Raw genomic sequence first — 17076 nt, 5'->3', positions numbered from 1 at the left:
ATCATTGATTTTGTTAAATATTTTACCTCTTCTTAAAATTAACACAGTTTTTTTTACAGAAGAGAGTCTTACAATAACACACTTGGTATCGTTAAAAAATTATACGCAAATAAGTTAATATTTGAAACGACAATTTATTTTAACCATTTTTTGATTCCCTTTAGCCCCGTGGCGTGCCAACAATTTAAAAAAATTCCTAGCTATCAGCGGAACTCAAAATTGTGGCATTGTTGTTCATCAAGCGTCGCTTCGCTGACGTGCTCCATCACACCATAGTGATGATGAACGCAAACACAGCCTGCTGCAAAGCCCAGCGTGAGAGGCGGAGGGCGCGATGATAAATCGGCCTGGGCACCCATATTCATCACTCAACCAGGCGAAAGTGAGTTGGGAGGAGCAGCGGGCGGCCGCTTTAAGACCCACTTCGCTTCCAGGTAGACGACACACATACTTCGAGTTAGATTTACGCGTATGAATATTACCAGAGTTTGAACGAATGGAATATGTACACACGTGCAAAGGTGTGTGGCGCTGGTTGCGGCGCTCGCGGGGCCTTTCGCTATCTCGCAGCACCTGGTGAGCTTCTCACCTCTTATTCGCCCTCGTTTGAATTATATTCCTCTGGCGGATAAAATCACGCCGACTTTTCGTGTAAAGTGAGAGTATTGGAAGAGGCGGGAAATGGAAACCACTGTATCTTTCGCACTTTATGTGCATCCACGCGCAGCCGATAGCAGCAGATAGTTTTCCTCGTTCTCTGCGGGCAACTTGCTTCTGCTATTAGCATCCACGATGCAATAGCTGCTCTGGTTGGTAAAAGCAGTATATCGTCATAAGATCTGCGACAAAGCTCAATTTTCCAGTTTACTAAACGAAAATGAGATATATCTCTGGGGTTTTGAGAGCATATCTACCCTGTCTTGAGGGCATTATTGTGATTTTATAATGGAATTGTTAGATATTAGATAGTCTCCATCATAACAATCATCTTCTCTAATTTAAAAAATGTTGAAACAGAGAGCTATTTTAACAACAAAATACACGAATTTGTTTAGAATTCGAAAAAGACAAACCATAACAGCATGCAAAATAGCAAATAAATTTGAAACGTGTAATATGATGCTAACCTAAGGAAAACGATAAAGTGAAGTAATATCATATGAAATTCATTTTTCAAAATTATTTTCCATGCTATTTGGCATTTTTTATATCTTTAAATGGTTACAGTTATTTTCCCTCTTTTGCTATTCATTTACTCTGATTTATTGAATTTACTATCTATTGGATTAGAACTTAAAGGAAACCCCTTAAAGCAAACGTTTGAAATTTCAGTTCAGGAATAAGATCTTTCCCAGCACAAAAAATATTGATTGGAGCGTTTGAAAAATATTTAAAATGAAAATTAACTTTTAATATGCATATGCTGCAAATCATCATCATCATCTGGTTTTTTTTGTCTTAAACACAATCCACAGAACCACGGCTTTACTCACCGATGTCAAAGCCCTGGGAGGCGTCACCGTTGGGCACCAAGCCGAAGCCGTAGACGTGGTCGTTGAGCTCAAGGTGCCTGATGCAGCCCCTGAAGCCGTCTGAGGCGCCGAGCTTGGCCACCAGGCCGGTCGTGTTGCCGGGCCCACCGACGAACAGCGGCTCACGGAAAGTGATGCGTGAAAAGAGACCCTGCTCAAACATTAAACAACTAGTTGTGTCAGTCGGAAAAGTGCCAGACAGGAGAGAAACAACGCAAATCACAAGAGTCTCTTTTTACGCGCTGAGAGGAAATACGCTGGTTCACCTTTGATCTTCCCTGGACGTGTTTGCCTCCGTTTAGCTGCAGCCACGCGTCCCACCTGTGCCTATAAAGGGTCAGTTTGTTCCACTGGTTGAGCAGCACGGGCTCCGAAGATCGCACCCCGCCTTCACCCGACCCGCAGTCGAATCTGTACCAAAAATGTTTTATGTATTTACTACTCAGCTTAGCCAATGGGGAAATTGACCCTCGCAAATTTAATTTCACGCTTTTAGCTTTGATGATCAATACTTTTTCCCCTTTCATATATCAGTTAAAATAGATGCTTATATAGCGCTTTAGTTCTTTTATAGCTATATATCACTTCTTGAAATTGACAAAGGCTTGCTTAATTTTGAAAATGTAAAGGAAAAAGGTTTCAAAATAAACTTAAATACGTAAGTGTTCAAACAAACATCAATGACACAGCAATTTTTATCAAATTTTCCTTATAAATGTTAGGAGCATCTGTAAAACTTGCCTTTTTAATCTGTTGCAGTTTATAGCTTTTTAATTCCAAAGAATTTCAATTAAATTATGAAAATGCATGTTACCTGAACTCCAGGTAGGAGTCAACGAGGACGAGGGCTAGAAAGTCACCAGCCATATCATCTCTTTCAGCGGCGAGCAGGAGGACGCCGTTCCTGGCCTCGGGTTTAAACTCCAAAGTGACCTGAACGTCCTTATACGCGCCCCTTAACGCGGGGAATGCTAAGAAACTCTGGCCCGAAAATCGTGCAATTCTTGGCGCCTCCGAAGTGTCTGGAACAAAAGTGCAGAGTCGATTTAATTCCTTCATTTCACAGAGGACAGAAAATTTTTGAACAATGTGCAAATAATACTAATTCTCAAATGAGCCAAACCGTTGTTCAAAATTGTAACTGATATGTGAAATTTTTAAAACCTATGCCTATTTATTTAATTTATTTTAAGATGCAAACATTTTGATTTAATTCTCCAACCACAAACATTTAACTTAGCTGGATTTTAACAGGGTATATTTGGAAACACGTCGACTGAACCGCAGACTTCAAGACCAAATTACGCAATCGCCGTGACGCTGTAAGCGATGCATTCCAATGTCTTTAGACTTGAGCAAATTCGCCAGCAAACAGAGGCGATGCTAATTCATTAGCTAAATGGCTGTCGGGAGTGAAAGGATCCACGGAACCGCCGCCTATCACAAACTTTGGCTCGGGAACAATGGCCGCCTTTCCATAGCACCCCCGCTCTTGCATATAATGCCATAATACGTGCGCGACCAGGAGAGCGTGAGAGATCGAGAGACACTGTGCCGCTCCACAAGGGCGCGAATACGATATTAGCTCTGTTTGTTCTTGCCAAGAGGGAGAGCAGAGATTCCGTGAGGCGCGCGCTTGTGCGAACAAAAGTGTGTTCGCTCATACGCAACAACTCGAATCAGAGAGCTGGCAATTACGCACCAAGTGTCCGAATTTGCATACAACTTGATACCATGCGCCGGCAGTTAAACGAGTCATATACTGGCTTCTGGTGGAATTGGCACGCGGCCTCCTGCCTCTGTGGAGCCACGAGGTGGTAATGGCCATGGACCAATTTTTAACATCACATTTTTTACCTTTTAGAATCACTATTTTTTCCAGAGGATTAAACAAAATTTAATTTAACGTAGCCAGAAATATTCTAACACCTACGGCTTTATGGAATAGGATTTTTCAGTTATTATCAATTCGAGTTCAAAGGGTTTGAAAGCATATGAAAGCAATTTACATACCAACGATATTATTTAAAGGCGAAATGAAATTATATTACTTTCTAACATCATACAAGGCCCGTCAAAAGACGGACCTGGAAGTGTGAAATTGAAATGGGCCCGTTATATTGCTGCAGAGGACAAGAGTGAAGTTCTCTGGAAAACTCAATTTTGCTTCAAAATGGGGTGCGCGTTAATCTGTGACATGGACATACGTAGTGCCAAAGGCTCTCTCTCTCTCTCTCTCTCTCTCTCTCTCTCTCTCTCTCTCTCTCTAACAAACACGCACGCATAGACACAAGTCGGACATATTTATCTGCAAATCTCACACACATGTTTGAGTAAGGACACAAATGCAAATGCCCGGCACGCGCGTGTTGCTGCCTGAGAGTAGCAGTGTTGCTAATGAGGCCGCCTTTTAACCCAACTGCTGGATAAACGCAATTATTCTGCCTGCCTGAGTGAGTTACGTTGAATCAAAGAACAAACATTTCGCACAAGCTTTACCAAACTAGTGATCAGCCCAACAGCTAGCATCCAGTAGGCGTTGTTTGCTGCTGGGCTTTTGCGCTTGTTTATTTTAGCAGAGGATTTATTTGTCTGATTAAAGGACAGTAGAACTTTTATGTTTCAATTCGTAGGACTCTGAACAGTGTGGAGAGGTTTAAGAAGGTGGAGAAATAATTTTCTAGCTTATGCTGAGAGTTCCCAGGAAACAATTTTCCATTTAATTCTTGAGGTAATCTTGATAAAATTGCGTTTATTAATGGTTCTTGGAATATAAAGGAGGAAACATTGAGTTCAAATATGTACAGTAAAAAAACATGGCACGTGACTAGCACAAGAGGTAAAGGAACACGTTGGTATAATTATGAAGAAGACTACATTCCATGAACGATAGCTATCCGATACTGTAATAAAAATGTTCGCCAAGTTAATGAGATCCTTTATCTGCATTATCCACTAACCAGGTATAATACGCATAAATTACTGGCACGACATATCCACTCTTTGAGTGTCTGAAAAATATAAGAAATTATATTTGCAACTCCAGCTTACAAGCATAACTAATTTTCTTTGGTTGTCTGCACCCAGAGAAAAGAGTGATGTTCGATGATAGTGACCGTAAGAAAATCCACTTTTTAAATCAAGCATGTAATAGAGTAACACTTTTACTAATTTTAACAATATTATAAAGTAAACAAACATTAAATTTTCATCCAATATCAGTCCTTGTTAAACAATGTATCTCTTTTGCCTTTCATCTTGAGAGAAAAATCTACATCATTATTTGAATAACGCTAAAATTGTCACAATCTTTGCTTTACTCGCTAAGCAAATGTAATTTTGAAATGGAATCTAGAGTGGCAAACTTTCCTTTGTCTGAATAAAGTCGTAGAAAGCCGTCGCCATATTTGTGCAGAGATTTGGTTGGGCAAACATGCAAAATAATGCACGTCTGTCCCATTAGCATAATTGCGCCTCCACAGAGTGAAATTCGGCTGAGTGGTGGAAAATTTATTCCGCATGTGCCAAAGAGAAAGATGAAAGGCGAGATACAGAGGCGTGATTCTATACATTAGGCTAAGATCGACTCCACCACCATTTTAGTCGGCGCATATTTTCACGCTTGTTTACTCTCTTTCCTTAGCATTTCTTACAATTTTCCTATTTCAATTAACTCGTGCTGTTGAGTTAAGAACAAAACTTTTGTGTGCTTTGTATAAGAGTTCCCTTCAGTTGATCAAATTCAAACCATACCCGTTGTAGGATAAACATTAAAATGTGTTTGAGATTCAAACCGAAGGTTGAATACAATTCTAAAAAATCTATGGCTAGCAAGTTAAACTAAATCTGGGATAAAAACGGTTAGATGTGAAACTGTAGTTATTGCCATCTAAGACAATTTATTTTCACAACAAAATCATTGTCTGTTTACTATTTCTCATCAACATTCATGCTGTTCAAAGTTAAACTACCAAGCCACTTCTAAATATTTTACTGGATGAAAGGCCCACTGTGATTTCTTTCCTTTTTAAAGAATGGAAAAAAGCTCTATTTCTTATTTTTAGTTTCCAAAACAAGCATGAAGAGCGGTTAGGTGTTGCCATGGAGAGAAGCGAGCGTGGGTAAATTATTTATTTTCAGCGAAGGAAATCGCTCGCTTTCGAGCTCCACTGCATTAATAATGATAATGTTTGCGCGATAAAGGTGCACAGAAATGCAACCGAGCGTATCTTGAGCTAAATGTTGTATGGCTTGAATATGTATGCGAAGAGACGCACCCGTTCCAGCTTTCAAATTATTTACCTTTGTGTTAGATACCAGATTAATTTGTATGCACAAGAGCCGTCGTGAAGCAGACGTGAAACCACGTTAGAATGTTTGTTCAAAGGTAGAGTAACAGTGGGAATTGTATTTAAAATGCCTCATAATTGTCAGTTGCTACACATTTAAGAATTTTCGTTGAAGTTAATCGCTAGAATAGCAATTTATTACTCTACGAGTATTGTTAGTTCAATCTGACTTCAGCCTTACAAAAGAAAACTTGGACGGCAATTTTGCTCAAGTCTAAATTCTTATTATTTTAAATTTAAATAGCTTAACGCTGAGGGGTTTTGTTAGTTTGTTTTGTTACCTTTCTGGCATATTCAATTTCTCCATATTTTCTTAAAAAATTGTTGGGTATTAACTTATAATCTTCATGAAATTGTGCTCTCTGAAATTGGAAAAAGGAGCACTCCTGCAGAAATCCTGCATAAGTCAAAATCATTTCCTTTTTTGTGATTAAAGATCTGTATCTTCCAGATTAACTCGTCTTGCCATTTCAATGATTGCGAGCCGAGCCGAGAATTACATCCCAATTGGAGAGCGTATGAAAATAAGCCCAGCGAGAGTGCAGCGACGAGGAAAAAGGGAGCAGAGGCAAATTGAAAAGGCGGGCCGACCTCTCACTCGAGATAAAGCGCGGGGGATCTCGCCGGAATACAAATGCATTTTTCTGCTTGAGTAATTGGTGATCCAGCTTTCCAGCAAGCGGCGGCAGCTGTGTGAATCATTTCGCAATTTGGAGGCTCAGCTTCGGTGTGGGTCGGTGTATATGTATCTAATTTCGCAGCCACTCCTCGGCAATCCGTTATTCCTCCCCTCGGAAAAAGAACAAGACGGGGCGGAAAGGAAAAAACCGGCCCCCACCTGAAACTATTCGCTCCCTCGAGTGTCGCGTGCTCCGTAATGACGCGGAGGGAAAAAATAGTCGAGAATGAGTTCACATTCGTTATGGAAACTGCTCTGGAGAGACGATAAGAGCTGCTGGCTGCGGCTTTTATTGCGCTGCAGCCCTATAAAATGAGATGCCAGCTTCATGTACGTATGTGCTAGAACGCGTACATGGGTAGAGTGCTTGTTTGCACCTCGTGCAATATAATAGGAAGATCCACATCTGCAGTGAGGAAATGTACGATTGCCGATTGCAGCGCCGCTGATGCTGGAGATTTTCTTGGAAAACTTTTTGACCTGCTTAGAAAAATGAAAATTAATAATGCCTATTCCCTTCATGGAGCATATTTTATACGAGGTTCATATTTTTGTAATGGTTTCAAAAAGCACAGAAAATATCAAATTAAAAAATGTTAACACGAAAAAACTAGTTTTTCGTTGAGGAACGCTCTTGACCTTGAAAATAATATTTACGGTTGTAAGAATTCAACTGAATTAAATAATCAGCCAACTTTTCTCAAAACCAGCCCGTTGGCTCGCATTGTTAAGGCACTCTCAGGAGTGTCAAAGCAATGAGAGGTATTTGAGCAGTTCGGAGATCTAATACTAGCTACCCAATGTCAGAAATGGCAAAAAGTGGTTAGTTTAGTGACTCGAATTGCTCAACGGGCTGGGAGGCGCACCGGCGCCGACTCGCTACTTGCTGGTTTGCACCTTTCCAGCATGCGTGATTTGGCTTCACGGGACGAATGTCTAGCTTTTCAATGCAGTCCTCGGTGCGGAGGCAAGTGGCCCTTGAGTGGGCTGGGTCCCTGTGCGGCCTGGTGCGCCCATGTTATCCGTTCGCGGTGTTATTGGGACCCGGGTTTCAGCATTCGTGCTAGTGCAGTGCGCGCCCTTCCCGGTCCTCCGGTCCTCGGACAGGGATAAAATGAGCAAAAAAAAAAGAATATGAATTCCATAAATTCTTGTTACATTTCTTTAATCAATTTTCACTAGGAAAATTAATCTTATTTGGTCTAAATTTCGCGAGTGAATATGTCACAGCTATGTAACTTAGGGGGCTCAAACATGAAAATTTTCGTCTCAGCTCATGACTTTTATAGTGGCTTCTCCCGTGAAGCTGCTGATCCTTCTTTTTACTGATAAACATTCCACGGAGCGTCTCTTAAAACTACCAAAAAATTAATGTTGGGTCTAATTTCCCAGGGGAATACGTCTTCCGTTCTCCTTTCCAAACTCGCAAATTCGGCTGCGCAGATTTTTGCAAGAAAGCAGGCTCATTCACACACATATACATTTTCGCTTTTAAGACGTAGTCAGTCAACGGAGAGCTTGCGAATGCTGGTCCCTCCACCAGCACCCGAACATAGAGAGCAAATTCCACGGCGTAAGGGGGTAGAAATGGGTGGACCCTGGGGAGACCAGATGAATTTCGCTGCGAATGAGTCACTATGCAAACGTACGCTCTCAGCGAATTCAAACTGAATGAAATAATCAGCCAACTTTTCTCAAAACTTTTCCCCCTAAAAAAAACTCTACTGGCGCTCAAGATTGAGAAGAAATACAGGCAGCCAAGCAGCAGCATAAATCCATAACTTTTTTCCGGTTGACATAAAAAGTAATGAACTCGTCGCACTATTTTTTCTCTCCCTTAGCGTGTTTTCCGCCTTTTCATATTTGCAGTCTGCTACTGCGACTTAATTAATCATTCGCTGGAAGTAGGATTCCTTCAGAAGTCCCAGCAGTACGTCCTTCTCCTTTTGAAGGAAGGATTTCCAAGCACACAAAAATACTGAAGGTAAAGGAGATGGCGAAAAATTCATCCGGCGATTAAATAATAAATGACGAGAGGAGATTGGATGAAGGAGAAGCCGAGCTCCCGTGTGTGTATGCGCGCTTGCTAAATTATGACGACAGCTGCAATTTAGATTACAAAATACGGGCCCTCCATCAACACGTTGACTGAAAGTATTATACCATCTTCTTCAAAATTCTCCTCATCGTAATTGTTTTTCATTTAAAAAAGATGATCCATCCCAATGTTTCCGAGCTCTTACTAGAAAATAAAAAACGATATTTAATGGAGAATTTTATACTCTTACATGATGCCAGAAGATTTTTTAATTTTTGCCTCGAACAAACTATTGCAAATGGTGCTACTTGTTGTGAATTTTACTTAGTGATATTGTAAGGGTAAATTTTAAAAATAAAACTATTCGTACTTTCTCGCAACGTACAATGATTATCTATTTATTTCGGACATATTGATAGCATTTACGTATCAGAGGGCAAAGACAAATAAAAAATGAAACATCCTTCTCTTTCTGTCCAAGAAACTATAACAGTTTTCAAACTTCAGTAAATGCTGACTATAAAAACTAGAGAAACAGAACACGAGGTTCGTCATTCTTAAAATAACATTTTATATTCAAATGACTCAGATAGTGAAGTTTTGAAAGTTCTAACATCAGTCAAAAAGTGCCTGAAACTTGTTGCCTCGCCCACGCTTGAATATAAACGACGCATAGCAAGCTATTCCGCGGCAAACTTTGCGTCGCATTGCGAATTTGGGCACTGCGTAGGCCGCATTAAGTTCGGTCATCAACCTGACAATGGCGCCTGTAGCCATCTTTCTTCATTGAGGAGCAAGGTCGCTTCATATATAGCAGCTATTTCCCTGCGCCAGATTGCGTGCGATACAATAGTCGTCTCGCGGCACTTTGTGCCCGAGAGACACGTGTGTGATTTCAGCAAATTTAAACGTGCTTGTCTCGTGAATATTGCATTCCTATGTAAATGCTTAGAGGTTTCTTCTTCAGACTTTGGAAAGGTTTTACGTATATTTTTTGCCATAATAAAACGGTAAAACGTTAGATAAAATTCAATTATGAATAGAAAAGATTTTTGGTACAAGAAACATTTGTGTGGATTCAAAAATTGAAATATCGTGGATCTAAAAAAAATCATAAAAAAGGACGAGTACAACGATTTTTTCCAATTACTTGATTGGACTACACGAAGGTACCAACGGGACCCATTGAGGCTCTCCAACTCATTAATTCAAAGTACGGATTTCTCACGCTGTGTACGTTTTGAAAAATAAATATGTATGTATTTCAGTCGATAGTTGCATTAAATGTTGCACAAACACGATTGATCGTTCGAGTATATTTTAGAAATATGATCCTCCTCAACAAATTTTAAATCTTTTTGTCCTACGCGCTGACCTCTTTTCCATATAAAAAATATGACATAGGTATATCTAAAAATAAAGAGGGGGGAAATATCATTTTGAAAATACACAATATTTCAGGAGAATAAATTCACGGTAACGTGTTGCAACTCGATCAATTAATTAGTGCTGTTACAGTCGTAATATGCCGAGAGGCATGTTTTCAATTACATGCACCGTCGGGTGGCGCGTGCGAGCAATTAGTCCGCGCCTAGCAGCACACAGACCAGCCGGGATCCGTGTCTGCACGCCCACGACTCGCCTCCTGGCGCTGTGTCCACGTGATCTGTTCTGTTCTCCAGGCCAAATGACGCAAAGCGGGCGGACAGGCGGCCCACGCAACGCACGATCGAGCGCGTGCAGCGGCAAGATCAGTAGCAAATGACCAGAATAATAAAAGCCGGACCAGCCGGCAATTGCTACTTTGTTGCGTCCGCCACAAAGCAGGAGAAAAATACACTTTGAAGCAGACGCTATCAATTTTAAGGACGGACGCACGCACTGCTTTCTTTTTCCCAGCAACAGCATGATGTGTAGAAGATCTGATCTTATGGGATCTCGTCTGATGATATTAGACTTTTTCTCTCTGTCTTTTACTGTTGAAAGAAAATCGAATATTTTTCTTTTGCGTCTCACTTTTGATTCGTGCTCCAAATTGGTAATTGGATTGTGATCCATCATTTTTCTTTTGCTAACGAATACAATCAATTTTTTCAATATTTTCTGGAAAAAAATCAATAACATGTATGCAATTTTTAAGCGCACAACGAACTTTAGACCTAATACGTTTTTTAATCATCTCTTTTGAGGAAGCTGACAGAAGTGATAGAAAATTTGACTTTTAACCTACAGGAACGCTAAATTTGAAAACTTTTAGCAAACCATTCAATAATGAATACAAAATTCCACTATCAGAGTGGAAAACTACGTTGCGAAACTGCGTGGGCTTTTTCAAACCTACATTCAAATCAAGCAATTAAAACTAACGAGGAAATTTCCAAAATGTTCAGCACATCCAATCAGTAGCAGTGGGCGTTGAGTTATAAAAAAGTTGGCAACTTTTTGCACACAGTCTGCAGAGAGGCGGAGTGGTGTGCAAAAAGCCGTTTCATCGTGATAATATAATAATAAACTTTGAGCACATGCAAACCGTGGTAGTCGTCAGCGGCAGATTAATAAAACGGTGAAAGTTTGCCAGTGAGAGAAAGAGCTAACCGGTCTGCTTTTAATGGGCTATGCCACTGCCGTAATGACGAACGCCGAGTTTCGCGTGTGTGCGCAGCTGGGACACGCGAAGTCGTGTTTTAAAACTGCCGAACGAACTGCTGACTCGCGTGTAGCTGCTTTTCCTGCCGATTGAAATTTACGGCCCGCACAAAAAAAATAATAAATTCTGCCAATCTCCAACAATCCCCTCTTGGCGGTTCCTTTGTGTGCCCATGAGATGAACAGAGAGGAATCGGAGGGGATGAAAAGACGGTATGTGTTTGAAATATTATATCAAGTAATGTGATTCGGATAGCATTATCAGATTTCCCATTTATACATATCCAAGCCTGACAGCTGGGAGTTGAGCCTTTGCTAAACATTTTGTATCACGCCCACGCTCTTGCCTAATGCTTCTTGAATGACTGCGGAACTTTCGGCTTTGGTGCCTTCCTGGGAGAGTTCGAATGCGATAATCTTGTTAACTTCTAAAGGGATTATTTAAGAAGCGAATATATTGAAGAAATGATCCATTTGATTAAAAAATGAATTGTTCCTTAGTATTTTACAACTCAAAAAATAATTTCGATGTTGATTTTTAGTATATTTAACTTGTCTTTGAATGGCACTTTGAGATTAGTAAATTTATTTAGTAATAATCATTCCTCATGATAGACACAATACTAAACGAGGGAAACAAGCAGTTCATCTTTTAAGAACTTTAGGAGCTTTTTTGGGGTAAGTCACAGAAAGTGTGAAGTTAGATTAGATTTAAGATTTAAAAATAAGTTCAGGTCTCTACATACTTTCGTGTCATCTGGACTTTTTTAAAGCTGATTTTTGCTGTTTTCCTTGTAAATTTTTACCAATTTGGTGTAACTTTTTTTGAAGAAAGTTGCGAAATTGGTAATTCCGGGTTATTACAAATTTCCGATTATAAAATGTGTAATTAATATTTCCTACCAACCTAAAACTCAATTTAAGGCCATAGAGGCCATCAACTAACATTAAATCATTAAATAATTTATAGAAACTAGGTTGTTGCTTTTTTAATTTGGTGAATACTGCAATTTTGGTTAAATTACAAATAAATGCGTAGCAATGAACGTCACTGAAATTGCCATGAACATTATTACCAACCTAGACGCCGATTTTTCATACATTGAGTTTGATGAGCCTATTTAAACAAAAATCTGCAAAATAACATGAATTATTTTCACTTGATCACTTGCTAAACAATGAAGGGGAGTGAAATGCAATCAAGGCTGCGCCCTGATTGACAGCTCGTTTGTGCGAGTGACCAGCCAGCTCTTTCTCTCGCTCCTTTTGTCCAGTCACTCGTGTCCAAGGTAGCTGACTCGTTTATCACGCACCGAGTAACAAGGTGTGAGTGGCTCATCAGTGCTGTGTGACGCTGATTCAATTTGCATGCACATGGAGCCGACGTGTTTATGTGCAGCACCCTGCTCTCGACTCATCTGCATACTAAATGGGCTAAGTGTTTGATCAGTCAGTGTCCCGGACGGTCGAGTCTCATTTGCTTTGTCAGCAGCCAATTTACCGAGTGAATGGAGAGGATTTGCGCCTCTCACGCCAACGCTGCCTTCTTAAATATTGACTGTCTGCTGCCGACGTCAGTGGTGAATTACGCCACTCCGGGGAGAATGCAAACTTTTGGGGAAAAGTGCTGAAAATTGCTCTTTCCAGCCTGCTTCATTCCATTAGTGGGCGCTTAATCGTCGTACAAGAGCCGAACGACCGCAGTGAGGAGCGATTATCTTAACTGACAATCTCTCCAAGGGATATACATGTTTTTAAAATGGTGAATTTTAGCTTAATAAAATGCCAACGTATCAGTAATGAACGTTGTGAGTAAGATTAATAACACTCGAAAATAAAAATTTCAGTTTTTTCAAATAGAAAGGATAAACAAATTAACAAATACGACAATAATGCTTTAAACATAGGTCAGTCGATATCAAAATAATAAAATATTTGTATATTAAAGAGGAAATTCAAAACCTTCTTCTAAGCAGTTTTTTATTCGGGCAGTAAAATTTTAAATAGGATACACAGCTTTTAGAGACTAGAATAATTGGTTGTGTCAATTTATGTAAGAATTTGTAGCCTGTGCGGACTAGGCCCATGATTGTAGTGCAGAATCGGCTCCAAATACAGGAGTCGTCTGCAAAGTGCTTGATCAATATCAAAATTACGCTATAAACCGGGCGAGCAACTTCGAAATTTATGCTGATAAAACCAGACTGGATCTGAAATTTACTCCAAAACATTCGATAAAAAAACTTAATATTTTTGCTGCTGATTCTTTTCTTGACTGGGCTTCCTGCAATGAAGCCCGTGCGCCCATGTTATTCGTTCGCGATGATATCGGGACAAAGAGCTTTCGCGAGCTGTTCTCCATTAGAAGATCGTCCATCTCAAGAGAGGAGAACCGATAAAAGAACTCCTAATACAGAAAAAAAACTATTTTTAGGGGAAAGCAAAATCTAATTAGACGGCGAGTTTCCTTATGTACGCTGGCTTTTTGTTGTTCTAGTAGGCTTTGATTAACTTGTAGTTCTGAAACCGTTTTTTCCCCCGGTAAATAGTCCCTTTCATGTCTGCCTCAGAGGATTTAATTAAAGTCAACTTATTTGAGCTTTCCCTCCATATTTATATGGCTGGAGCGGCCGACAAGCTAATTAAATTATTCAGGAGAAATGTGTATGCAACCGTTTGCACGCACAGGCCGAGCGCGTTGCATAACTCTGAATGTCTGAATGGAGGCTAGAGACGTTTTACGTTCCGCTTTTGTTTCCAATCGCATTTGGAAACTAATTTGCTACAAATTGCCGTGGTTTGAGCTCTGCGACCCTTTACCCGCTGAATGTTTGTCGTGGAATTATTCAATTGCCGCGTTCGAATCGATTTAAATGCGTGTGCCCTGCTTTCTCCTCCTCAGCGCTTTCGTGCAGTTACATTTTGCAAATTAGTCGCCTTCAGCGTTCCGACTTAATCGTATTAGTCGTGAAAGCTTTTTACCTCCGCGCTTTTTATACCCATTATGGAGACCTTATTGCCGTGTGCCTGTGCGACAAAAAGAGTGCGCAGGAGCTTCTGCTTCGTGAGGATTTCAAAAGGATGAACTTGAGCCAGGTCACCCAGTAATTAAGAGCACACGCGAGCGACAGGCAAATCCGACCGGTGGAATGGATTTAAAAGTTTGGATGGAGTTGCTCTGATTAATGCGAAAATTGGTTCGCGGAGAGAGGAGTGAGAGATGAGGCGAGGGGATTAATTGGTTTGGATTTCCTAAAAGCATCTGCGATGTGGAGGCACTTAACAATTTTTTAATTAATTCTCACTGCTGCTATTGAATTCTATTTGTGGAGTATTTGGAGTTTGATCAATTGAATATTTTAATCTGGCGGTCTTATATGTGACATAATTTGCTCCTCGAAATATACGCCAAATAAAATTTATTGCCTTTTGGTTGTCCAAACAAATCAAATATGTTGAGCATCTTGAACAGAAAATGCTCATCGTGGTCATCTGTTTCATATTTAATCATGAAAAATGTGAAGAACAATTTGAACTCGAAGGAGGTGAGGTTAAACTGTCGCAAATTACGCTTAAATCCGTCTCACTTGTATTCCCACTGCGCAAATAACTCTCCCTCTTCCAAGGTTTCTGAAAACAAGAAAGGCAGTATATTCCAATTGGCCACCACCACATTATTCTCGTTCTAAAGGCAGTCACGGGAGCAACGTTTGTCCACAAAAGAGACATTCCCTGACCCAAAAGTGTAATCGCAGCCAAGCACGGAAGGTCGCAATATCGGCGTTCAAAAAGGCAACTACTTCGTAGCGAGCCGGCACAGGTATTTGGCGGCCATTTAACACCTTCATGAAAGATACATTGGGCCGGAATATTTTTCATTCAAAAATTATAAAATCTTATTCTTCCTAATTTTATGGTTAAATAGCAAAATATTTAAAGGTTACTGTTATAAATAGGAATAACATTTTTACGAATTAACCACAGTAACATATTATTTAACACGGTGACTGTCACTTGTGTGCGTATGACGGCTTTTGCAATTTGAACGTAATTTTTTAACTTTATTTAGAATAGTAGGAACCTAATCATTTGTTGAGCATTGGTGCTCAATCCTAGTTTCAATTATTATGGTTGGATGTAATACAAATAAGCAATCCTCAACTTTTGACTTAAATATTTATACCACTTTCTTAAATTTTATAAAAATTTTGGGTTTGCAACGGCGTCCCACCAGAAGTCAAGAGCAATAATTAATTCTGGCAGGTAGCGAAACAGGCTAACTGCTTGTTTGCGTCTCGGGATTATTTCTCGAGTCGCACGCGGCAGGCGAGACAACGGAAGCGAGAACGCGCTCCGTCTGCCCGACAACGACGACGGTGGCCTTTGTCAGGACCAACTAAATACTCAAGAGGGCGGTTTCCAGGAGACACGCCTCCGCCAACTCTTTCATCTCGAAAATAAGGGAAACCTTCTACTCGTCTCACGGGATCGTCGCAACTGGCTCTCCATGGCGGCTTTAATTTTTTTAGCGCGATTCCAGCATTTGTGCAGCAACAATCTGCTGCAACCTTTTCAACAGTTTTATATTTTTACTCACTAAATATATTTTTTCATTCCCACGGTGAGTGAAATTTCGAGACAAAATCACAAAGAAGAATGTTTATGTTGAGCTCAGTCTTGGGTACATTGTTAAAAAATATTCTGTCATGATTCGCTCATTTAAAAAGCTCCCCTTAAATTCCTTAATTCGCATTTCCTACAAGGTATAATAATTGAAAATTTTCTCGTAACTCTATTCTAAATAAAATGTGAACAGTCTGTATCCGCAGCCACAGGAATTTTAAGTGCACTTCAATATTGCATCAGTTCCATATTGTAAAGTAGTAGACCCTTGAGTCAGCGACCTATTTTCCACGCCAAGTCGGTCATTCCCATCGACCTGCATTTTCAAGGAAAATAATAAAATGCGAGGCATGTCGTGAGCACATTTCTTCTTTCTTGGGGAGCAATCTCTACCGGACGAAATCGGTGCATAAATTAGTATTGGAATGACAAGAAAGCTGCATAGAAAGTCTTATTTCATCGGGCGGACGGACGGCCGGTGGCGGCGGAATTAATCAACGATTCAGATCACGGCCGTCCTTCTGATTGTTGTGGCCCGAAGGCGAGAAACACAAAACTCGGAAAGATAAGATTCTCTCAGCGTTGCTTTTGGACTCGTGATAATCGATATCTGATGTCGGTGGAAGAGAAAGAGAGAGAGAAAAAGGAGAACAGAGCAGAAATTTCTCGTGCTTTGACTCACTTCTTAATTTAAAAGTTGCTGCATGGTGCTGAATGCGAAAATAAGCCTTCCAAGGGGCGACGGCGCTATTTTTGCCGGTGAATTTGTTAAACCGCCACCCGCACTCGCAGCACGCAAACACTGTTTGGAAAGTTTTCTCCTCGGATTTTACCTGCTTTGACCGAAAAAGAATTTGGGCAAGTTTTGACGGCCTGTGCGCAAGGCAAAAGTTGTCATGTTCGTTCTCTTAGCCACAGCCAAAGGCACTAGAAGCGCCGTTTAATTTTTCACAAGCTCATTTGTTTAGTTTGGCGAACGCGGCCCAGAAGATGGACAGTAAAGTAAATTGCCGGACGCTGCTTTTGATTGTAGGGAGAGCAGCACGCGATGTTTAATAAAACGGTCTTGGTGAATGTGTTTAGTTGAAAGCTGAAATGCTTGGCTTGTCTTCCTGTAATCTCATGAACTAAAAGGTCTAAAACATTACCTCTCACATTTTTGTAACAAACTGCGCAGGTTTAGTAAATATGAACTTCTGATTACTGTAC

At 40.3% G+C, this 17076-nt stretch overlaps 1 protein-coding gene across 1 annotated transcript in view; it reads right to left on the bottom strand.

Annotated features, from left to right (window-relative positions):
* Nucleotides 1–17076, bottom strand: part of LOC135936973 (pikachurin-like) — a 97115-nt gene that overhangs the window by 7737 nt on the left and 72302 nt on the right. The window contains exons 4-6 of the mRNA XM_065480001.1: nt 2347–2554; nt 1799–1943; nt 1494–1683 (exon numbers count right to left, since the gene is read on the bottom strand). Coding sequence (XP_065336073.1) covers nt 1494–1683; nt 1799–1943; nt 2347–2554 — 543 coding nt within the window. The remainder of the gene's footprint in view (nt 1–1493; nt 1684–1798; nt 1944–2346; nt 2555–17076) is intronic.

The sequence above is a fragment of the Cloeon dipterum genome, chromosome 1, assembly GCF_949628265.1.
Source record: "Cloeon dipterum chromosome 1, ieCloDipt1.1, whole genome shotgun sequence".
NCBI classification, from domain to species: domain Eukaryota; kingdom Metazoa; phylum Arthropoda; class Insecta; order Ephemeroptera; family Baetidae; genus Cloeon; species Cloeon dipterum.
This window is presented reverse-complemented; position numbering and strand designations above follow the sequence as displayed.